This window comes from Manis javanica, chromosome 2, assembly GCF_040802235.1.
Source record: "Manis javanica isolate MJ-LG chromosome 2, MJ_LKY, whole genome shotgun sequence".
Lineage (NCBI taxonomy): Eukaryota > Metazoa > Chordata > Mammalia > Pholidota > Manidae > Manis > Manis javanica.
Genome location: NC_133157.1, coordinates 34,890,892 through 34,915,813, shown reverse-complemented (window position 1 = coordinate 34,915,813; position 24,922 = coordinate 34,890,892). Strand labels below are relative to the sequence as shown.

General features: G+C 48.0%; 1 protein-coding gene and 1 long non-coding RNA gene across 2 annotated transcripts; both read left to right on the top strand.

Annotated features, from left to right (window-relative positions):
- Positions 1-1,291: 1,291 nt before the first annotated feature.
- LOC140847399 (uncharacterized) lies at positions 1,292-15,475 on the top strand. Its single transcript, XR_012127381.1, has 3 exons — positions 1,292-1,302; positions 12,742-12,807; positions 13,408-15,475. It is a non-coding gene; the product is annotated as an uncharacterized lncRNA (long non-coding RNA).
- Positions 2,378-12,721, top strand: SPAAR (small regulatory polypeptide of amino acid response). The gene has a single exon (XM_036996603.2). The coding sequence runs from the start codon at positions 5,964-5,966 to the stop codon at positions 6,210-6,212; it is 249 nt and encodes an 82-aa protein (XP_036852498.1). The 5' UTR covers positions 2,378-5,963; the 3' UTR covers positions 6,213-12,721.
- Positions 15,476-24,922: the final 9,447 nt, after the last annotated feature.

The window sequence follows — 24,922 nt, the reverse complement described above, 5'->3', positions numbered from 1 at the left end:
TGAGGGCCCTTTGGTCTCCGGCAGTCCATGACTGCTCAGGCGGCCCACTCTGTAAATTCCCTGCCAGACTGGTAAACTGAGAGCCACACGGCTGGGACAGGAGCCTGGCCTCTCTGAGCTTGCTTGGTGGCCTCCTTCCTGCCTCCTGCAGCCATGGGCTAACACCCAAACCCTCCTGGCTCCCAGACCCAGTAGGACTGAGGACCTAGAGACGGCGTTTAGCTTCCCTGGGTGATGAAAATCTGCCTGGCGTAACTTCACTGAGCTCCTGCAGTGCCGGGCAGTTTGTTTGACCGAAGCCCACTAGTCCCGGAGGTCCCTGTGGGCTGCAGGACCGGGAGTCACACACTCTCAGATGATGAGGTCTCCCAGGTCATCTAGTCCAAACTCCACCACAATGGTGTTGATGGCAAACATGTCAGGAGCTAGTTTAAGTGCTTTATAAATCTCAACTCCTTGAATCCTCAGGGATTCCCTTAAGGAAACAGACACAGAGAGGTTAAGTAACTTGTGCACAGTCACAGAACAATTGAGTTGTGTGGTTCCAGAACCCACGTTCTTAGTCGCTGTGCTGTACTGTCTCTCAGAGAGGAGGGGGCTAAGCCAGGGAGGGGACGGGGCTGGCGGGTCACTAGACCAGGGGGCAGGGATGGGGCTACCGAGACCTCTTATCTCCAGGCTCGGGGCTTTCCGCTCCACACCCGGCCAGACAGCCCTCCCCTGTTCCCACCCAGCCTCCCTGCGGGCCGCCCCACAGTCAGCAGCAGCCTGGCCCTGGCCTTGGCAGCAGCTCCAGCCCAGAAAGGCTGCGCCCACACTCCCAGGCTGTTCTCCAGCCTGCAGGAGCTGAGACAACAAGGTCCAGGGGCCACCAGAAGGGAGGAAGCAGCAGGGCACTGCTGAGCAGAGGAAATGTCCAGCTCCCGAACGCTGGGCCTCCTGGAGAGCCCTACCCTCGGGGGCCTGGTCGCCGGCGCTGCTGTGGCTTTTCTGCTGCTTGTGCTCCTGCTGGGCTCCTGCCTGTACCGCGGACAGCAGGACCCTGATGTGCAGAGGGGCCGTCCGGCCGCCAGGAGACACCGCGTCCGGTGGGCCCAGCCTAGGCTCTTCCCGGGCAGGGGCCACCAGGGGCACCTCCACCGTTTCCATCAGCCTGGCCATGTGTCTCATGTGCACCACGCAGGCCTCCAGCACCACCAGCGCCTGCACCAGGCCCACCGAGGCCACCACTGACGCCACCTGCCCTACCAGCTCCAGGACCAGCGCACCGGATGCTCCTGTGTCGAAGGGCGCCCCTCTCTGGTGAATGCCGGGTACTGTGCCCAGGGCCTGCTTGGGGTTAATCACATACTATGCCCCAGGGTATTTTGGAGGAGAGACCCGAGGAGCGAGGGTGACCCTGCTGCACTGGAGGGTGATGGGGGAGGGGGCAGGAGGAGAGCAAGGGTGGTCCTTCGGGGATGGACACCACCTTGGGACTCTTAACTCCCAGGGGACACAGGAAGTGATGGAGCAGCGCACGCTCATGCACAGCAGATGTTCTGGCTCTCTCGGAAGTGCTTGTCCTCTGACTTCCTCAGGCCTCTGGCCAGTGGGGTAGCCGCTTGGAGAAGGCAGGATGAGGCTGCATGGTCTGTTCACTGGTGCCTTAGCACAACAAAATAAAACCACTAAGAAACTTTTGTGAAGAGGCTCTTGACACAACTCAGGTGGGAAGTGGGGAACTGCCAGGCCTGTGTCTACATTTCCCTGCACCCCCACCCCCTGATGGGAAGCTTGTCCCTGGAACAGGTGCCTGCTGCCTGCGGCCTGAGCGCTGGCAGTGCCGTGGGAGAAACTGGGTGGGCTCTGCAACGCTGCAGGGACAGTAGTTAAGAAAGGCCTGAGGGCTGAGCTCGAGGGAAGATTTAGGGTTTGCAGGTAGCCTTCCCAAGAGGGCTCTCTGTGTCAGTGGGCTCTGGGCTTCTGTGGGGCAGTGGGGTTAGCCCCGCTCTGTGAGCTGTTTGGATTCAGTATTTCTTTGGTAACTGGGTCTGGGCTTCTTATCCAAGCCTTGAGTCTTCAGCCAGCCTGTCCCACTGGTGCCTGTGTGTGGCAGGGGGTTGGGAGGGAGGGGCCAGGTTCTTCAAACTGGCAGGTATGGTGCCGAGTGGCCTTGGGAGAGTGCTGCTCCTCGGCATCTCAGTTTCCTCTTCCCTAAAATGGGGTTCCTTCTTCCCAAATACCCCACCAATAGCTGGTGGAATTCCACTGCGAAGAGGGAAATCTTTGTTCTGAGGCCTTCAGCTTGTGTCTGTGGGCTTGGGTAGGAAGTGGAGAGGCATGGGGGCAGGCGGGTGAGGGGAGGGGAGGGGCTTGAGCAGGCCAGAGAGTCAGGGGCCTGGTGACTCACTGGAACAGAATGTCCTGTTTCTTTTCTATTTCTATTTCCCGGGGATTCTCTGGGAAGACTGGGGGCAGGGGCCCGGGGAGAGGGAGACAAATCCACACTATATTTCTGGAGTGGGAAACTGGACCATAGGCCACCACCCCTTGTGTATTGTATCTCAGCAGTGTCCTTCAGATCCACTCCCCACCCCAGCCCCAGGTCCAGCTCCACCTCCGAAGTCCTGCCCTCTCTGAAGCATCTCCTCACTGGTGCCTGAAGGAACTGCTGAAACTCCTTATTACTTGGGGATAAACTCTTCGCCTCTTGGTGCCGTTTCAAGCCCCCTGGTCCAGTTCCTCTCTATCCTCTCACTCCTTCGTCCTGTCCACACTGCTCTGGTCACTGGCCTGAGAAAACACCCTGCACCTTCCTCTCTCTGTCTTTGTCTAAGAAGAATTTTTCTTATTATATTATATATGTATAAATATATATACATTTATATTTTTATTATTTATTAATATAAATTTATATTATTTGTAGCAGGTATCAAGGGGTCCCTGCCCTCATAGACCTGAGATCTCTGTGAGGGCCCCCTGCCCCCCAGTGCAGAGCCAGCCCACACCACAATATCCAGGAAGGATTCTTGGAGCCTCATGCTCTCTGGAAAAGTAAATATGATTGGAATAGCTACTGCCAGAAGTTTGGAGCTTGAAAAACACCAAATACAGCAGTCAGGCCCTGTGATGATTAGGTCTCTGAGCTCTCGAGGCCTCGCTGAAGGAGCCTGGGCTCCTGTTTTGTCTCCCCAGTGCTGCGGGTCTGAGAATCAGGAACACTGGGCAGATGGTTGTCCTTACCTACTGGCCTGGACCTCCCTCCCCTCATCCATGGAGCAGCCCTGGGAAAACAGGCATAGTCCGTGTTTTTAGATGTCTGCCGTCATCTTTCCTCTGTTAACAGAAGTAGAAAGTATGAGATGTGGTCCTTTTTCTGATCACTTGATGATAGATGCTGGGAGGACATGTACAAATCTAAGTGGTAGTTATCTCTGGGAGCCCCATCACATCTGGGGTTCACAGGCAGGGGCTGTATATCACAGGATTAAAAATTCATAAGAAGAAGAGCAGATACCTGGAAAAAATCCCGTAGGACAACCACCTCTGAATTATGGACAAAGGCTAATGGCTGTCTTGCTGTTTACAACTCTCCTGATAATGCTGCTCTTACTTCTCACTGAGCAGGGCTGTTGAGGTTGGCTGGAGGGGAGGATGAGCTGGGCTGGGGGCACCAGGGCAAAGGTGTCTAACCTTTGTCCACCTTTATCAAAGGTTGCTCTTTTTGCTCTGGGCTTGAGATGCCACGCTGCTTCTGCCATGTTACAGACCGCACATGTGAAGTCCAGGAAACCCCCCAGAGACCTTAGAGCAGACCGTACCCATCCTCACCATATAACCAGGGCCCTTGCATTGTGCCACAACACCATCATTCAAATATTGACTGGCTATTATAAGAATGGACCAGAAGGCGTATTTTACAGAGGAATCAAAGAGTCCCCAATCGCAGAACAGAAAAGGAAACCTATACAAGGTAGAAGAGAAGGCTGAACAATTGTCCTTTATTCTAGTTTAAAAATGCTGAACAGTGCATGCCTACCATAGGTGGCCTCCAACTACACGCTCCGTCAAGGAACAGGCAAATGAGGAGTCAAAGGGAAAGCAGCCCAGCTTGAAACCCAGTCCCCGGTGCCGTCCACCTCCTGCACCAGGCTGGCCCATCAGGCTTCCTTCTCTGCTTCTGGTTGCCCCCGCTAATGCGGATGATTCCAGGCATCCAGCTTGCTCCACGCTTGCTCTGCCCACACGCAGGAGCCCTGAGGTCAGGCTGTGTGATCATCTTCGAGGAGGGAAGAGGGAGAGTCTGACAGGCCTCATCTACTATGAGTAGTCACTCTCCCACTCTGGGCATCCACAGCTTCCTAAAACTGTAGCTAAACAAAGTTCACCAGGGCCTTGGAGGAACTGAAAAAGACGCTGGCTGTGTGACCTTGGGCTAGCCCTTGGCCCTCTCTGGTCATTTGTACTCTGATAGTAACACTATACAGTGAGGCAATTGCTCTGTGGCCCCGGGTACCTGGGAAGAGCACTGAATTACAAGAGAAGTGCCTCCTCAGCCATTTGGAGTTCTTGTTGTCACTACTAATCAACAGTAGACCCCATGCAGGTTATCTAACCTCTGACTGTAGGCCTCTTTGTAAAATGGAGACAGTATAACTGCACAGAGCTGCTGGAACACTTAGATAACGCCTGGCTGTATCCATACTGAAGGATCATTTCTCACTACCCCAATTCTCAGATTTTGGGTGAAGTGGGGCTAGTAATCCAGTCTCCTTTCTGGATGGTGGCGGTCTCGGTGGTGTCGGCCATGTGGTAATGAGAGTCAGGGTAGAGCCCCGTCTGGCAAACTTACTCAGTAGCTTGGGCCTGGCTTCACACCCCAGCCCTGACCCAGTTAAGTGGAGAAGAGGCTGGGCCAGAGTGGCCTGGGTTTGCAGAGGGGTGGGGTAAGTGTAGTCACCAAGGGAGGCAGGCAGTGTCCTGGGCCTATGCTCACAATGGGAGGAAGGAATTGAGGAAGTGCTCGCAGCTACTCAGACATCTCGGAGCCTAGGCCCTAGCAGGACCAGGGCTGGATGCCCCAGGGATGAGTGTGCCATGGCCTGGCTGCCGGGGTAGCCCCCAAGTCTGGAGGCCACTGCACCACGGACAGCCAGAGCTGTTGCTGGGGGCACCCAGGGTAAGTTTCCATAGCTTGAGTGTGAGCAGCAGGCGTTATCAGGCAGCAAGGAGGGTTGTGGGAGGCCAGCATGGAAGAGGGCTTCTCCCGGCAACACAGGGCAATGGAGCCCCATGGTATGTCACTGATGGGGCTCAGAAATCCTGGCTGGAGCACACCCTGCCCTATCTGAACAGTGTTCTCCCAGCTCTGCAGAGAAGGAGGCCAAATGAAATGGGCCCTCACCCACAGTACCCACTGAAGTCTCCACGGCACTTGTGGTGACCTGGTGGCATCCCCCGACCTTGCCTGGAGCTGGCGTTGCCTTCCTCCCACCTGGGTCCCTGTCCCCAGCACAGGACCAGCAACAGGCAGCAGCAGATAGGCTGACTCAAGGCCTGGCCCAAGGTTCCTCCAGAGGAGGAGGCCGGGCTCATCCTCCATCCCCAGGCGGGGGAGTATTCTGTCCTTGAGCATACAAACTCTTGAAATCTGCAGCGTCACCACAGGGCCAGGTTGGCAAGGCTCCCTGTGGGCAAAGTCTGCTCCCTCCTTCCAGCCCCTCTGAGTGCAGGGAGACTTGACCTCACATCTTTCAGGATGGCACTTCTAGAAGCTGCCAGTGGAGTTGACCGTGCTCCTGGAATCCTGGTCAGAGGTTTAGAAAACTGTGACTGAGGCCACCTAAGGTCTGAGTAGGGCTATATGGGGTGCACGGCAGCCTAGAGGGTCAAGCCCCAGGGCTTCGGAGCAGCCTCACAGAAGAAAGCAGGGACTGCGGCTGGAAGAACAGAGTACCTGCCACCCAGGAGTCCTATTTTGGATGGGGCTAAAGCTCCCAGATCCTGCAGGCAGCTCAGTGGACCAGCTGCCACGTGGGACTATGGAAACGGCGGTGATTGGAGTGGTGGTGGTGTTGTTTGTGGTCACCGTGGCCATCACCTGCATCCTCTGCTGCTTCAGCTGTGACTCACAGGCCCAGGATCCTCAGGGGGGCCCTGGCCGCAGCTTCACGGTAGCCACGTTTCGCCAGGAGGCTTCTCTCTTCACAGGGCCGGGTCACCATGCCTAGCCCGTGGCGGGTGCCCAGGACTTCTGGATCTTCACGTGAGGCCTAACAGCCCCAGGATTTGCTCTGCTGGTGGGTCAGACTCACCCACCCTGCAGCCAGCCTTCCCTGGTCCTACAGCTCTGAGTTTGTCCTTCACTGCCTGCGTCCAGCAAACTCTCTGTTCCAACCCATCCCAGCTTGTTGTGCCCTCCAGCCTGGGAGATCTGTGGTGGTGGGACCAGGTGGGAGTGCGTTCTGAGCCCTGAGAGCTCACAGGTCGGGGCTTCAGAGAGGTCTGAAGACAGGGTGACTGGGAAGTGTTGGATTGCGCAGTGAGCCAGCCCTTCTGATCTACTCTGAACAGAAATATCACTGGGATTTATTGTAAACAGGGTGCCGGTTAACGCAAGTTACCCCAAGGATGCCTAGGAATGGATTCTATTGCCACCAGGGGAAGCAGCCCCCCAACTGGACGTTTTTACGTCTTTATCTGCTCACTGAGTTGAGTGTTTTCGCTGCTTGCATGTGCACCCCGCACAGAGCCCACCCCTAAGGCCTGCTGCTTGCCAGCTGCCTGAAGCTCTGAAATCAAAAGGCAGCTTCCTGGAAACAAGGGATTTATTCTGGTTTGAAAATATATATCCTTTTATGGGTCTCCCAAGAATCAGGGTGGAAAACCACGAAAGGAAACAGAAGAGAAAAAAAAAAGAGTGCCAGCAAGTGCAAGATGTTTTATTAACAGGAAAGCCAGAAAGAAGACTTTGAAACATATTTTAAATGAGACTTTATTACTGTATTTGTATAGGTCACTTCTATTCATGGAGAATGTGAATGACTTATACTCCTTAGGATGGTAGAAAAATCTTTGACTTGAAAGATAATTCCAAATAAGTTAAAATGTTGTTACATTAAGAGCATGTAACAAAGCTCTTGTTTTCACCAGATGCTCCGTTCCTATTAATAGAAAATCTGTTTTCTGTACCCACGAACAAATGCTTTGCGGAATTTAGCATATGGTTCCAAGGGTGCAAAATTCTGAGTCTCCTGACTCATGTGTCTCCGTTCAGACCTGAAGGGACAGCTCTCCCCAGGGTCTGCCTGCTGGGTGTGTGTGTGTGTGTGTGTGGCAGGACTGGCTCGCCAGGAGCTGTGGCCTCTCAGGGTGCCTGGACTGGCTGCCAAGGAAGGACTCCCCAAGAGAGGCTTGGGGCTGCAGAGGAGCAGCAGGCTAAGGGGCCAGGGAGAGAGGCAGGCTGTTGGAAAAGGATGGAGTCGGGGAGCATGCCAAGGGCAGAGGCACAGCCCCGGGGCCGGAGCTCCTGGGGACCACGTCCTGGTCACTCTGGATCCTGAGCCCCTGGGCAGGGCCTTCAGAGATGCAGTGCGGGGGATCTGGCTGTGGTGGGGGGCCAGAGATGAGGGGGGTGCTCTTGCAGGTCGTGATTTCTGGAAGTGAGCACTGAGACAGGGTGTGGTGTGTGAGGTGTTGATAGGGACCGCCATCTGTGAGGGGGAGGCAGCAGGGCTGGAGAGAGCAAGACGATGCACCTCTGGCCCTGATGTGTCCCCCACCTCTGCTCCATCTCTGCGGGCTGGCCCCGCAGTGGGTTTGGCAGCAGGCAAAGTGGTGCTGCCACTGAAGCTGCCCCCAAAGGCCTGCCTGGGTCCTGGGCGGTCTCCCCAGCCTGTTCTCAGAGGGTGGGTGAGCACGTCCAGACACAAACAAGTACGTGGGCGTGGGAGATCCTGGTGAGTGGAGGTGGTGGTACAGGGTCTAGGAGGGGAGGAGGAGTGGGTCTTGGCATCTCTCTGCCCTCAAGCAAAGCCAGCTCTTCCATATCGTGCACCCTTCAGCTGGACCTGGGTATCAGAACCCCATGCCCAGGACCCTGTCCCCCTGCTGCGTGGTCACAGCCTCCTGGGGTCAATGGAAAGACAGTCCACAAACTGGAATCCTGTGGCTGAAATCAAAGCAGTGAGCAAAGCCTGGCCACACCCTGCAGTCTGTCCAGGCCTGAGGGCTCCTCATCTGCTCACTTGCTCATCCACACACCCACCCACCCTGACCCCACTCCATCTACCCCACATTTTCTCTCCTCACTTATTCATACATTAATTCACTTATTCCATCACTTGTTCTCTTATCTATGCATTTACTCTTCCATTCGGTAAGCAATGGCTGAACACTGGCTGTGTACCAGGCCCTGCCAAGGAACGTGTGAGTCAGCCATACAGGGTCTTGGCACTCAAACTCCCGATTTAGTGACCTGGACAAGGCGGCCAATAACAGGGGAGGGAGAGCTGGGAGACCTGGGAGGAGGTGGCCCTTGAGCTGGGCTTGAAGAAAACATTTCAATAAGCAGAGTTTGGGGGAGGGCATTCCAGCCAGAGGGAACGGCACGAGCAGAGGTTCAGAGGACGTGGGTGGGCAGGGAGTACGCAGGGCAGCCTGGCCGGGCCTTTGGAGATGAGGCCGGACAAGAGCGAATCTCCCCTTGCCACATCTGGTCACCATGTTTCTGGGCAACAGATGATAAAGGCAACGAAGAGTGGCCTGGCTTGTTGGGCCGGCAAGTAGCCCTGCCCAGCGCACCCAGCAACCTGGCATCCGCTATCCCCGTGGAGGAGCTCTGGCCACTGCAGCAGAGTCAGGGAGAAGGTCCCTGGAGGTGCTGGGTGGGCCAGCCCTGGGTGGAAGTGGGCTCCAGGGTGTGGGAGAAGCCATCCCAGGAAAGAAGTTACGGTCAGCACCCTGGAGCAGGCTGAGCAAAGGGAGGGGCTGAGGAGGAGCAGCTAGAAAAGGGACAGGGAGGTGGGGAGCATGTGTGGCAGAGAAGCAGAGGGTAGAGGTGCCAGGTTTGGCAAAAAAGAACATAGGACATCCAGTTAATTTTAATTTCAGATAGACAACAAATAATTTTTAGTACAAATATGTCCTGTGCAATATTAGGGACATGCTTATATTTAAACCTTATTTGTTGTCTATCCGAGATTCAGATTTAACTGGGTGTCCTGTGTTTTATCTGGCAACCCTTCAAGGGGAGAATGGTTCTCAGAGAGGGTGGCTCTGCTGGTGGAAAGAATCAGGGGGTTCAATGAAGGTGCGCACGGAGAAGAGACCTTGGATTCTGCAGCACAGGGGTTGACAGTGAACTTGGTGGACAGAGTTGAGGAAGTGAAGGGAGCAGCCCTGTGGAGGCGTGGGCACGTGTCAGGCGCGTGTGTGGGGGCAGTGGAGTCAGGGGGAGCTCAGGAAGGGAGGTGGTAGCTGAAGATGGTGTGAGGGGAAGAAGAGGATGTGTAGTGGCCAGAGGGCACTGCCCTGAGGGACAGTTTCTTACTGCTGCTTTTAAGAAGGGGTGGAGGTTGAGCACATGCGAGGCTGGGAAGGGGGATTGGACAGGGACTCACTGGCAGCATGCCCACAGCGAAGGGACCCTGGAGGATGTCCCTGGATAGGGTGGGCTGGGAAGCAGACAAACGCTGGGTGTGCATCAGTTGTGGGGAGAAGGGGAGAAGGGGAGAAGGGAGATACGTGCGTGAAGCAGGAATGTCTGCTCAGAGACAGGTATGCCAGGGCTGGAACGGTGACCCAGGGAAGGATAAGCAGTTCCCCCAGTCCTGCTTTTCTTAAGTGTGAGGAGTGTGTGGGTGCGATATGTATGTGGGGCATGTGGTGTGTGAATGTGTACGTTGTCTGGTGTGGGAGTGTGTGGTGTGTGTATGTGTTCTGTGGTATGTATGTGTGTGTTGGCCCGAGGTTCTCCTACCATTCTTCCCAGGGCAGCCCATTGTGTAAGGAGCTGGCAGGGCTGGGGGCTCTGGAACGGGTGGCCAGAAGCCCTTTGAGCCCCCAGGCCAGGAGGCAGCAGTGCAGGAACAGAGATGGGCTGGTGCAGGGTGCCAGCAAAGCCGAGTGTTTGTCTGGAGGCAGCAAGAGAAGGGCTGCTTAGGGTCACCCTGGAAATCTGGGGCTGAGCTGCACCTGAGCCCAGGCCTCCCAGTTCCCAAATCCAGGGTTCTCTCTGTTCATTCTGCCACTATTAGTAGTTCCTACTCACTGGGCTTCTATGCACCAGGAAGTGTGTTTTCTATATAACAACTCAGCAGGGCCTTCGGCCATGCCATTGTGGATAGCCAGGATCCTCACCTGAATCTAAACTACTTGATGATGTAACTGGCCTGCTGCTAGGCTACTGCTTCCACACCCATGGGCAATGAGCTATTATTGACTGAGTTACTATATAAAGAGTCCTGCCCAGTGCTCTGGGCGGAGGTAGAAACGGAGGATTACACATCTGCAGATGTGATTCTAGTGCTTGAGCTGTCACGGGGAGAACAAGCCGGGTAATAAACCCTTTCATCCCAGGAACGTTCTATTGTCATTCTTCCATCTCACTGAATCCATAGTGAACTTGTCCAGGGCTGAAACCCATTGGCAAGATAACTATCCTCTCCACTCTACAGTGAGGGATGGGAGCTGGCCATGTGAGGGGCTCTGGACCAGTGCCTCAGTGCCACTGCAGCAGGAACCTGTGGGGGCACAGCTAAACTGTCCCCCTCCATACCTGGGGCCTGCCTCAAGCCAGCTCTTAGCCATCCCTTCCCATCTCCTCAGGATGGAGGGGAGGGAGAGCACCCAGGGGTCTGACTTGCCCTGGCTTTCCCTGGACGAAAGCCTTGCTCAGGGGGGCCCTGACCTGGATCTCTAACTTGGAAGAAGGGGTCTTTGCCATGTGCAGTTCTGGTGGGCAGCCCACAAAGCCTCACCCCAGATAAGCATCTGTCACCCCCGAGCCAGCCCAGCAAGGCCTCCCTAAGGCTTTGCTCCTGCAGAGGGACAGACTGCCTCTCCAGGCCCAGTCTGGCTTCCCTTCACCTCCATGGCCTTCCCTCCCAACTCCATCCCAGGACAAAGGGCTGGGAGAACCCCCCTGTGTTCCAGCCATCTCCGTCCAACCCTGCCCTCACCACTAACTGGCTGGGCCTCGGGTTCCCTGATTGTGCAGAGGAGAGGACAACCCTTTCCCACCTTGTCTAGAGGATGTGTGAGAGTGGGAAGATCCTCGAAATCCAGCTGTGAGGAGCGCTCAGCCCTGCCCTGCTCCTTCTCCACATTCCTGGTTCTGCAGCGAGGATAGTGCTTCTCTCTGGGACCAGCTGGATTCTGGAGTCAGGAAGCCCTGAAATAACACGTTTTCCGGAAAAAGTACCTTCCTTAAAGGAAACCACTTGTTCCCAGGAGTAGAAAAGGGTCATTGTGCCTCGCCAGGGCCCCAGTCCCCTCAGGACATGACACTTGAGAAGACAGACACAGCTAGACACACACACCCGGGTGTGCTCATCCAGTGTATTTGTAATAGTGAAAACTTAGAAGCAGCCTAAACACCAGTTAGGAGGGGGCTTGTCTGGCAAATCCTAGCACAGCAGAAACATTGAACATAGGCTTAAAAAATGAGGCAGATTTAAACTCATTAAGAGGAAAGGGCATTTATCATATATCATTAAATAAGAAGTAAAGTAAATTGGAGAACTCTAAATGTGCCAAGTGGTAAAACTGTATTTTGTTAAAATACACTAGATATATAGCCCAGGATGTGGAGAGCTGCCTGCCCGGGGGCTAGCTGGGGACTCTCTCAGGCTGGGTGGGGCTGCTGTGTGCTTCAGATGTTTGTCTGTATTTTCTATAATTAATGGTTTGCTTTTGAATAAGAAAAAGCAGGAAACTACTAAAGGAAAAGGAACAAAAGTTACTTTTCTTAAATTATAAAATAAAGCAACCCCAATCTGAGATAGAACAGAAAAACACAGTCAAACACAGAGGCAGAAATGGTAACAGACAAGTTCAGGCCGTGTGCTAAGTGGTGTGCAAAACACATCTCCAGCAATCCCTGTCTTATCCTATGGAAACACTCACACAAGTGTGCAAACATATATGTCCAAGGGTGTTCTTACAGTAATATTTTTAATAGCAAAACATGATAAAGATCCAAGTATCCAACAGATGGAAAATACATAAATTATGGTACATATCCCCAAATGCAGTAACAGCCATTGCAAAAATGTACTGACTTGGAAACTGCCCCCTGTAAATAGAGAAATAATAGCAAATTACAGAATGGTCTCATAAAAAAAGGCGAGGAGGAGCAAATAAACACCCCTTCTCCTTAAGAAAATAAAAAGAACAGAAACACTCCTAAATTGCACATATGTATGTGCATTTGTATGAACATAGAGAAAAGCCTAGAAAGATGTGATTACCACTGGGGATAGGCTTGCAGGGAGGAAGAAATTCACTTTTTACTTTATATACTATGCATTGTTTGAATTTACTTTAACAAGCATGTGTTGATTTTTATTATATGTAATAATACATTTTTTACAAGATGGTACAAAGGTTAAGAACAAACTTTACTATTACTGTTCAGAAAATAGTTGTTATTTGCAAAAAGAGCTCTCTGGGCTGATGAATGCTAGAGCTTCTCTTAGCAGGAACATTCCAGACACAGATGAACAAAATTGATTCCTTTTTCTGTGTGAGCTGCACCAGGGAATGAGGCAGCAGGAATCCCCCAAGTGGAGAAGTGGCTGCGCGACATGTCTTGGCCTTTTCCAGGTGTGCCACCTGAAGCTCAGAGGAGTGACTGACATATTCCCCTATATTTTGTGGCAGTTTCAAAATACAATTTTCTGGCCTTCATTTCAGTGAACCTTGAACTCATAATTCACACTGCTGTTTATATAATTCAGAACATTACAAGGAGACCAGGCCATAAACCCTTCTGACCAGTGTGTGTTGGTAAACTGACTCCCTGGGGGGATAAAAGAGCCCTGATATGTAGTGTTAGCCAATTTCTGAGAGAGGTATAAATATCTCAAGCTACCAATATGACATCACTGAGAGTGGGAGAGAGATGCGCACACTGGTTCTCTCCCCAGCCTCTGCGGGCCAGCCGGCACACCTTTGGCCTCAACGTGCCAACAGCTGCAGGCCAGCTGAGTAGGCCCTGATCTCCCCTCTCCAGGCGCTCCCATTTGTCAGGAATTGTCGACCTTAATTTTCCAAAGAACATTCCAGCGTTTTCTACTCTTGCTTTCAGTTTGCTGTCAGTAGATTCCTTTGAACTGGTGACATCTGTGTTGATTGTTGAGTTTTTAAATCTCATGGGAGAATATGGTTTCCAAGTTTCTAGACTTCTCAACTTGTTTTTATTAGGACTTGGCCTTTGGAGAAACAGGATTCCTGAGAAATGCTGGGAAAGAACTCCTGCATGGGAACACTAATCCAGAAGATTTGAATTCAAACAACCCATTTGAATTAAATTTGAATGATCACGATTCTACTGAATACATTTTCATTGGTCCCAGTTCTGCTTCCTGGTCATTGTCTTTGATCTTATTTTATGGAATTTTAGGTGTGGAGTTCTACACTATTCAGTGTTCAGTTTAGTGATTTACCAGAGAGGCTGACCTTCAGGGTTGGGTTAGCGATTGTCCTTCTGTCTGATCTTGTACACATTGGCACAAGCTAGTTGTCAACATAGCTAGTTGTCTTCCAACCTCAGTTTCCCCCTTCTTCCTTATTACAGCTACAACACAGCTGCCCTTGGAGCTAGTAATGGCCAGGAGAAGTAGTATGCAGCTTCCGGGAAATGCCCTTAGATAGGGAGGAAGCACTGTTCTTTGCCTTGCCTCCTTCCTTCAGGCCAGGACATAATGGCTGGAGCTACAGAAGTCACACTGGACCATCAAGTGGCATTGGGAGAGGAAACTATGCATGGTGGAACCAGCTAGAAGGAGCCTGGGTTCCTGACATTGTGGGGGCGCCCTCCCAGGCCCACACTGCCTACTTCCAGGCTTTGACAGCACTGTTGATAATGAGGGTTTCTATCACTCACAGCTAAAGCCAATTAAACAGCATACTAACCCGTTCTTTTCCTATTGAAATCACAGACCACTAGCAAGAAACTCAGAAAGGTCAGTAACAGTGTGACTGATGGGAGACTGCAGCCACACTCAGCGCCTCGGGAGGTGTCTGGTAGGAGGCCTCACCCCACAGCATGGCTGATACTCCTTGTTTTGTGAGAGACTGGCTCCCTGGGTGCTCGCAGCCTGTCTGCCAAGAAGGTCGGTGAATAAATAAACTTCTCTACTCATCTGAGTTGATTAGCCTGGGGAAATAAGTTTTCAGACTTCTTTCAGATCACTCGCAGGGTCTTTTCACAAACGTCTATGAGCCTAACTTTGTAGCAACCAGGCCTTGGAAGCCACAGGATGTACTGAGGGAGTAAATCCTGGCTGAAGGAATTGGGGGGCTCAGCCGGGGAAGACATGATGGGAGGTGGAGCTGACAGCTACTTTCACACATCAAAATAAAAGAGGGGTCAGACTTCATATGGAGGCCCCAGGCCAACACCAGGACCCACTGGTGGAGGTGGCCAGTTCTACCCTCAGTTGAAGAGAAACCCCCCATTCCGTGCGGCTGGCCGAGGCAGCTGAGGGGCACACCTCTCCACTGCAGAGGGGGTTGCAGAAAGGCGTCAACGGCTGAGCAGCAACCCCTAAATGCCTGTCTACACACTGTTACCTGTCTGTAAAGTTTTCCAGGTCTCCTTTTCCTACTGAGGAAAGAAGGGACAATGTGGTACATTTTCAAAAAGCTAAGTATTTGCAAGTTGAAATACATTTCCTTTATTCTGAGGTTATAGTCTTTCTATCTGGGGAGGTGTTCTAAAATGTTTTGTTGTTGTTAGGTAGTAGGTGGTATTTGTTACTGTTTAGCATCCGAACTTGACAAAATAAAATCTCAGCAACTCCACATAAGTCTCTATTTAAAAAAAAACTTATGTGTCTGTGAAATCTAGAAATCTGGTAACCATGGGCAAGATGGACCGTCTGACATGCAGGTTGTCTTTGTCTTTTTTTTTCTTTGACTGTATTCCCTATGCTGTACTTTTCCTCTTTTTTTAATCGAAGTATAGTTGATATACAATATTAGTTTCAGGACATTCTGATTTAACAATTATATACATTACAAAATGCTCACCATAATAGTTACCATCTATTACCATATGGTTATTACAACATTATTGACTTTATTCCCTATGCTGTACTTTTCATCCCCATGGTTTATTTATTTTGTAATTGGAAGTTTGTACCTCTGAATCTCCTTTGCCTGTTCCCCTCATCCCCCACACCTCTCCATTCTGGCAACCACCAGCTTACTCTGGTATTTATGAGCCTGCTTCTGCTTTTATTTATGCATTGGTTTTGTTTTTTAAGATTCCACATATAAATAAAATTGTATGGTTTTGTCATTTTCTGTCTGACTTATTTCACCTAGCAGAATACCCTCTAGATCCATCCATGTCGTCGCAAATGGTAAGACTTTAGATTTTCTTTTTTATGGCTGAATAATATTCCAAAAATGTATGTTTCACATCTTTATCCATTTGTCTATCAATGGATGCTTATGTTGCTTCCATACTTAGCTATTATACATAATGCTGCAATAAACATAGGGGTGTGTGTATCTTTTCAAATTAGTGTTTTTTTTCCTTTGAGAAAATACTGAGGAGTGTAATTACTGGATTGTATAGTATTTCTATTTTTAATTTTGTGAAGAAACTCTATGCTGTTTTCCATAGTGACTGTATCAGTTTACAGTCCCACCAGTTGTGCAGGAGGGTTCTCTTTCCTCTAAACCCTCACCAACACTTGTTATTTCTTGTCTTGCTATTAACCATTCTGACACATGTAGGTCATATCTAATTGTGGTTTTGATTTGCATTTCCTTGATAATTAGTGTATGTGTCTGTTGGCTATCTGCAGGGAAAATGGGAGTTCCATGGCCAGGATTCTCACCTGACCCTGGTCAGCTTGCCCACTGCATAGTGCAGTGCTCACAAGTGCATGCTTGCACATGTGTGAGCAAAATGAGTTAGCACTGACTCTATATAAAGTGCTCTGCCCGGTGCTCTGGGGCTGCAAGGTGGTGGAGAGGTTCAGAGTCAGAGACCAGCTTGCTGTATGCAGACTTGCCCTGAGTTCAGTGCCCTGCCATCACGAGACTAAATCTCGGTATAAACCCTTTTACCCTCAATGTTCTGTTGTCATTTTTCAGTCTCACCAAATCCAGAGTGAACTTGCCCATGGGAATCCCCCTCAGGTGAGACATCTGGTGTAGTCAGTAGGATTTGCTGCAGACCAAAAAGAAAAAGGAATAAGCTGCCCTCATGGGAGGGGTGCCTCAGCAGGCTTCCCCTGTGGATGGGGAGACACTCAGGTGTCCCGCAGTGGGCATGTGGTCGGAGGTGACTTGCCGCATAGAGGAGGGGACCTCCCCAGGACTGGAGATGGTGGAGGTGATGCCTGAGGCAGCAGAAGAGGCCCTCTGCAAAACAGGGAATTCCATAAAGAAACAGTGCCTGTGAGGTGGCAGGAACTGTGGGTTGGCTTTTTTTCTCACAGTGTTAAGTAAGGCCATAAAGGAGAAAGACATACTCCTGTGAGAAGCACAAGAAGAAGCAGCATGTGAATCTGAGCTGTGAGGTATCCTAGAGGAGGTAAAAAATTTGTTGACTGAGATGGCATCACTACAAGGTGCTGTGAAGATGGTAAAGGATGTAATAGTAGCACAAGAACACAGGTTGCAAGGTGCTGCGGAAGAGGCAAAAACCAGGAAGGAGGAGGATGCACTCCTGTGAGAAGCATAAGAAAAGGCAGCACAAGAACGCCAGGTGCAAGGCATGGAGGTGGAAGTGAGAGCTGCCGGAGACTGAAGTAACATTGCTGCGAGGCACTGTGGAGAAGGTAAAGGATGTAGCAGAGGAGGCACTTGGCACGTGGGGAACAAAGCTGTCAACAGCCCCAGAAATGGAGACGGAGCTGGGGAAGGACGAGTGGGTGGGGTGGAGGTGGTGCCCGAGCAGAGGCACTAACCCCGCCTCTATTGAAAGCTCACCTGGTTGTAGTCAAGAAAATAAAGATGGGGCAACCACAGGTTCCTCCAGGAGAGGTGCAGCCCCCTCCCCAGGTCGTGGAGCACTCTATGGTGGATTTGGGTTCCTGGTTTCGGCAGAAGCCCTTGGAGTCAATACCAGCTTGGTTCCTGCATCTTTGGGATTTAGGGTTGAGTGGTATCATTCTGGATCAGAGATGGGAAAGCTGACTTCCCTGACAGTTCACCCTGCCTTGCAGCAGCAACTGCAAAATGTACATCAGACCCCAGAAAAATCACACCCTCCTCAATTGGCTTATGTCCCTGCTTCACACTGTATGGCCTAATTTGCCATCTTGCCCTGCTATGGCAGATGTATGCCAAGCTCCAATAGGTGTTACAGGAGTTAAGCATGAAAAATGCTATTTATAGTCCAGTGAGTTATGGGCCAGATGAAGAGATTTTTACTGTAGGGATGAGGAATGTGGTGATTCGAATGGTTCCCCGGTTCCTTTTTGGGCCTCTAGTGGCCATTCTTGTCCCTTACTTAGGGCAGCCCATAAGTGAGATCACCCATATGGTAGCAGACTTGGGAAAGATTGAAACAATGAGAGCATGGAAGAGAATACAGTCTGCTACACAGAGGAAGAATTTAGAGGGAACTGTGAAAGTCATGAGAACCCATATGGGGGTTGATTTGATAAAGGCAGGAGCAGACAGAGAGAACCTTGATGGAAAGTCAAATAAAATCTTACTGGAGCTGTGGCAGCAATTGAAACCAGAGCAATGGTTTAAGCAGTCAGGTAAAGTGAGGACCAAGAAATGGAAGCCAGAGACAAAGCCACAAGCCCTGCCTGTGTGTCTGCAGGACTTCCTGCTGGAGAGTGAGCTGACCCTGCCTGGAAGCTGGTCTTCTTCACAAGCAGACCATTAGGAGATATAATTTGACTGAGGGGAGGGTCAAGACACCTGCCTTGGGAGACTGGGTGGGGACCAAGAGGCCACATGTTGAAATATCAATTTGGTCCCCAGTGATTGTGAAACATGTCCTGGCTCTGTTGGACACAAGAGCTGAGTGCTTACTAATTTATGGCAACCCTGAGCAGTTTTCTGGGAGCCCCACTGTTAAAGAAGGGCATAGGGGTAAGGCTATCAGAGTGAAACAAGCCTGAATCCCATTGGGAATAGGGTGTCTACCCCAAAAGGAGCATACTGTGTATACCTCTCTCATCCCCGAATATATTTTGGATATAGATATCCTTCAGGAATATCTATATCTAACCCCCACAGAGAGAGGGGTAAAGGTATGGTGTACTAGACCCAGATGGGACCCCCTTCTTGCCAACGTCTAATTGATGGACAATACTTGCCTATGTTGGTGTTTCTAAAACATGTGTCTTATTGCCCTTGGTTAATCTTCTCTAATGTCTGTGTGGATTGGGCACACACCCTGGCAAAAGCTGCTGCTTGCTGGGTGTGCATGGAAAGTGAGAGTCATGGACTCATCTGAGTAGAACTGGTTTTAATATAACTGGAATGACTACTTGGTAGCAATTGATCTCCTCAGTCTTGAGGATTCTCATAATTTCTGTTGTTATCTGAATCATAATTTTTGTTGTTATTTGTATATTGTTGTAGCCTCTTTTGTTATTGTGGAATTTGGTTACAATGTTCCAGCTTGCTTGCATAGACCATTAGGGAAGATTGAGGGCATGTAGATTGTGAGGTGAGAATCCTAGAGGGGTGGAGTGTAGGGAAAATAGAAGTTCCATGGCCAGAATTCTCATCCGACCCTGCTCTGCTTGCTTACTATGCACGTGCAATGCTCACAGGTACATGCTTGCACACGTGTGGTCCAAATGAGTTAGTATCGACTCTATATAAAAAGCTCTGCCTGTTGCTCTGGGGCTATGAGATAGTGGAGAGGCCCAGAGGCAGAGACCAGCTTGCTGTATGCAGACTTGCCCTGAGGTGAATGGGATTCTAGAGCTTGACCTGCCACCACTATAATAAATCTGGGTATAAACCCTTTTACCCCCAATGTTCTGTTGTCATTTTTCAATCTTACCAAATCCAGAGTGAACTTGCCTGGGGAAGTTCCCCTCAGGCGAGACACCATCTGTATGTCTTCTTTGGAAAAATGTTATTCAGGTCCCTAGCCCATTTTTAAAATGGGATTATTTGTTTCTATTTTTTTTTAGTATTGAATTGTATGACTTTATATATTTTGGATATCAGTCCCTTATCAGATACATCATTTGCAAATATCTTCTCTCCTTCCTTTTTGTTTTATTTGTGGTTTCCTTTGCTGTGTGGAATCTTTTTAGTTTGATATACTCCCAGTTATTCATTTTAGCGTTTGTTTCCCTTGCCTAGGGAGATGTATCTAGAAAAAAATTGCTAAGGCTGATGTTCAAGAGTTTATTGCCTATTTATTTTTGGAGTTTTATTGTTACAGGTCTTATATTTAGGTCTTTAATGATTTTGAGTTTTTATATATAGTATAAAACAATGGTCCAGGCTCATTCTTTTGCATTTAACTGTCCAGGTTTCCCAACACCATTTATTGAAGAGACTGTCTCTTCCCCATTGTATATTCTTGCCTCCTTTGTCATGTATTTTCCAAATAAGCATGGGTTTATTTCTGGGCTCTCTATTCTGTTCCATACGTTGTCTCTCTGATTTGACCTTTCAAGGAGTTGTAGTTCATTCAAGTAGCCACTAGATGACCTTCTGGTAACTTACAGCAGCTAAATAATTTCATGGCAGAAATAGAGAAACTGGGAATAGGATCCACTTGTTTTACAGTAAATTTAACTTTATTGACAGAATATTCATTTTTTCCAAATATAGCTACTTTTTGATAAACACTAATTTTTATTAGCATTTAAAAACAAAACTCATTTTCAAAGTTCTATCCTTAAAATTGAAATGATTACTTTTCTCAAGGCTCTTTTTAAATGTCCCCAATATTCTAAGAAATAACTTACAATAAGCTGTTTCTCTTGGTCAAGAGTCTTCCGTGAGCATCTCAACTGACTAATGTCTTTATTCATGTGAGCAGAGACTATGTCCTGTTCATATTTACAGAGCGTACAGCATTTAGCAGGATGGCATATTAACATAATGGAAGTATCAATGCCATTTGTCTAGTGGTTTACACTTTACAAAGTCCTTATAGTATACTCCCTCTTGATTTTAATTCAAGTTGCAAAAAATGACCTTTTCTTTGTCCTTCTCTGTGATAAGCCAAAGTCAGTCTAATGCACACTCTTCATAGTGAAAACTTTCTACCTCATTCATTCATTCAACAAATATTTATTGAGCACTATGGTGAGATATCAGTTTTATCGGTTAAAGTATATGTAACATGTGTACCATTTTAAAGCTTACAGTTCAGTGGCATTAAGCACATTCATATTGTTGTGCAGCCGTCACCACCTTCCATCTCCAGAACTTTTTTCATCTTCCCCAACTGAAACTCTGTATCAATTAAACACTAATTCCCCATTCTCCCTGCCAACCCTCCCCAGCCTCTGGCACCAACATTCTACTTTCTGTCTCTGAATTTTAATACTCTAGGCACTTCACGTAAGTGGAATCATGAATTATTTGTCTTTTTGTGACTGGCTTACTCACTTAACGCAATGTCAAGTGTCATCCATGTTTTTGTATGTGGCAGGGTTTCCTTCCTTTTAAAGGGTGAATAACAATCTATTGAATGGATATTGTAACTCCAGGGAAAATTCTGGGGCAAAATACCTCTAAAACCAAAATCAATCAAGGGAGAAATAAAGTTAAGAAACCTTTTTATTTCTTACAAACAGTTGTCCCATCTCTCTCTTGACGCAGCTGCAGAAGGAGAGAGCTCCACCCAACCTCTTCTGGCCAGATAAACCCTCCCACACTCTTGTAATCACCTATCAATATGTAGATGGACCACTTCTCTCCACCCCTTGAAACACCTATTGATATACAGATGCACTAAAGCCAGGTGAGATTCTGGAAATATTACAATTTTACCCACAGATATGATCATTTTTGTTTTTAAAATTTTTACGGCAAATTTTAAACATACATAAAAGCACAGAGAATCCTACACTGTGCTTCCTGGTACCCAATATCCAGCTTTCACCAACTTGTTCATTTCACCTATTCTTCCACCTACTCTGTCTCCTACCTTTGGAAGCCAATTCAAGAAGTATTTAATCTGCACATAGTCTAGGAGGTATTTAAAAGATAAGGATTCTTATGACAATCATAATACCATTACTACATCCTGAAACATTTAACAATGATTCCTTAGCATCATCAAATATCAAGTCAGTGTCCAAACTTCTATATAATTTTTAATGCTTGATTTGATTATATCTTCTTTATAACTGGCCATTTTAAGCCTCTAAAGATATGGGTGGCGGTAGAGAGGAATGGTTCTAAACCAAGATAAATGAGATTTGAACAACTAATCAGGCTCCAGGTAAACTTCATGCCCTTGAAAGAATCTTGCCTTGCCTGTCTGTGCCAGGCTGTTTGCTTACCTCCAAAAGCACCAAGGTAGTAAACAATTGTTGCTTGGTCGTAGAGCACCCCCAGTGATTTAGCCTCTTATTCATTGTGCTCTCTGTTCTGGATTTGGCCACTTATGCACTTTCCTGGGGAAATTTACTAGTTCTTAGTTTTGATATAGGTAAGAAGACAGACTCCTGGTGTACTTGGAGCTGTTAACTGCACCTTGAAATCTTCAAGGCTAATGAGTGAAAAAGAAAGAAAGGGGAAATGAGTGGGGATACTGCAGGACAGACCCAAGTCTAAGGGTTAAAATGAAAGGACTAGATGGGAATTCCTGGGACAAAAGATTGGCAGCACCATTTCCTAGGAGAAGGGACAACATCAAGGAGGAGATTCAAGGCAGAATTTTTAACAACCTGAGGTAAAACTTTCCTCTCTGTTAGGGATACAGATGAAACAGTTTGCCCAGCAAGATTTCAATCGCAGATGAACAATGAGTACTTTTTTTTTAGTATAAGTATGTCCCCAAATATATAGATGCCCTTTCTTGGAAGATGGTTTCCTTTCCTTTATTCAGTCTCCTTGTCTTGCATGTCTACCTAAAATCATAGCATTGTATTTAAATTTTAAAAATATTTTTACAGTAGTTTAGCATCAACAGACTCTGAGTATTTATTTTCCTCTATCCTCATCAATGTCAGATACTATTAGTCTTTTAAGCTCTGTCAATCTTCAGGACCAAAATGTAAGAGTTGTTTGTTTAAAGTACTTCTTAACTGACACAAACTTCCTTTGTGTTGTGATGCTTAGTATCAAGGTTTTGTTTAAGAATTTTAAGTTTTATTCTGTGAAAATCTGTACAAAAAAATTTAATGACATGTGTAAGTCCGGGGAAAGGAAATCCCAGGGCAAAATACCTCTAAAAACTGAAATTAGTCAAAGGGAGAAATAAAGTTTAAAACCCATTTATTGCTTACAAACATCAGTCCAGGGCTATCTCTCTGCTCCTGAAGAAGCAAAACTGGCCCTCCCCTCACCTCTCAGGTACAGATAAGCCCTCCTTGCCCAGGTAATTACCCATTGATATGGAGATGAACTTCTCTCCACCCCTGAGGAATGATGCAAATGCACGAAAGCCATACTTCTTTCCACCTCTGAATGCCTATTGATATGCAGATATACTAAAGCCAGGGGAGATATTCTGGAAATATTACAATTTTACCTACACTTTTAACCCCTTAGCTGCTTTAAAATTCCAACAGCTGATTTCACAGCTCCCTCCAACAAAACTGATCTGTTCGGTGGGTTCTCAAGTCAACGCTCAACTTCATATTAGGTTTAGCAAAAGCGAATGTTTATATTTAAAAAGAAAACATCTGAACTCAGAGCCCATTAAAATAGAAAAGTTAATAAACTGAAGATGTCTTGTTAGGTGTTGCCCCTAATGGCAACATCTAGGTCAGATAACTTATATTGACTTAAAACAGCATTTCCACTAACTGTGTAATCATGTTTATAACTATTGCAATATGAAATTTAAAAAATCCCTAGTCTCTTTAATCCACATTTCCACAAAGAGCTGTTGAAAGAAAAAATTTCTGCTCAGTTGTTTTTCCCTTTGCTTAAAAAAAAGGGGTGGGGGGGGGCAGGAATCCCACCTCACCTTGCTGCTGAGCAACAGTCAATCATTTATTATTCCTGGATCAAACACAAGCATTCGTGCCTGTGAAAACATTTTGCAGTGAATGGGATCTTGGTCTCTACTAAAAACAAAACATGGCTAAAAAGAAACTTCAATTTATTTTCAAGTTCTATGGCTAAATTCCTAACTGGTGAAAATATTGGCAAGCAACTAGATTTATTTAGGATTGGATTTACTTCTTTGGTGTCTGCCCAGAAGTGCTATTGAAGGCTCTTTGTGGCTGCCTTCTTAAGAGACCAGATGGACCTCAAATGGAATGAATATTGACACTGGCATCCAAAGCACAATGAAAGGCAGGAGAGAGAGTGGAAAGCTTTTGTTTTGAATAACTAAGTGTAACCAATTTTTACTTCAAAGTTTTAATATTTGGCAGGCCAAAAAGGTTGCTTCTCAAAATGACCAAACTTAGAGTTAAACCCTTTTTTGGTATTTTGACAGTAAATTAGTAGTTATTGTAAGATAAATTCTAGCCGGAATAAGCAGGCAAAGAGAGGCAACAAAGGGCCAGGTAATTTATTTAAATACCCCCAGGTGAGGTTCTGTGGCCTTGCCAGAGGCCAGAGAAGTCACACCCAGTTAGGGAGGTGGGGCGCTTATAAAGGATTAGGAGGGGGAGGAGTGGGCAAACTATCTTAGGGGGGTGTTGAGAGGTATGATTGGCTAAAGGTGACATAATAGTCAACTAGAAACTTTTTTCTTTCCAAGAGGGAGGAGGCTAACATCCAGGTCTTAGTTGGCACATCAGGATGGAATTCAGGGAGAGCTGTCCCCTTTCCATATACGGCACGGACTTTGGGGTCTGGTTTGTTCTCCCCCTATGGCATCTCTCTGTTCTGTTTGCATGTCCTTGTTTTTCCTTTCTCCACCCTAACATTCCAGCCTTTTGGTCATAATGGGCGATGACTCAATCTGGCTACTTCCGGCTGACAAGGGGCATCGTGGGGGTTTGAAGCTGGTATTAGGCCGAAGGAGGGGGTTCAGTGGGAAGAGGTGCATAACGGTGAAGTAACATCTGGTTGGTGGTGACCCGGGTCATCTGGGTTAGCTGCTGTTGGAGGAACTTGAGGACACAAGGGGCAACTAAGAGTAAACCACAAACTGTTATTAAGGGGCCCAATAGGGGCATTAGCCAGGCTGTTATGGGGGACTGGAATTCTGGATTGAGTTTACATTTCAATGACTAGTATTAGGATTTAGTATAGATAAGACTGCATTATTGAAACAATACTTTTCTGTAAAATCACCCTTATTTTTATTAGATGTAGTTAGATTAAGAAAATAATTAACAGTTGGCTTGATTATTTGCATAAGTGCAGCAAGAAGAGCAATTGATTACATGGGCTCTTTTAAATATGCTTTGCTGGAACTTTTTGTAAGGAATTTCAGATTGAACTTTTAAGGGCTTCTTGAGGCCAGAAAGCCAAGCCAGACTTGCCATCAGGTTGTGCCTGCAGTACCTGTTGATTTGGGTGAATTCCTCTCTTCTTGAGGTCTCTGAGACATCCTGAGATTCCTGCACCTGCCAGGAAGTGACCTTCTTTACTCACCTGGTAAGGCTGCTGGGAACTCTGTAAGCAAGGT

Coding starts and splice junctions, on each gene's coding strand:
- SPAAR (XM_036996603.2), top strand. CDS start 5,964: ATGGGGCTAAAGCTCCCAGATCCTGCAGGCAGCTCAGTGGACCAGCTG.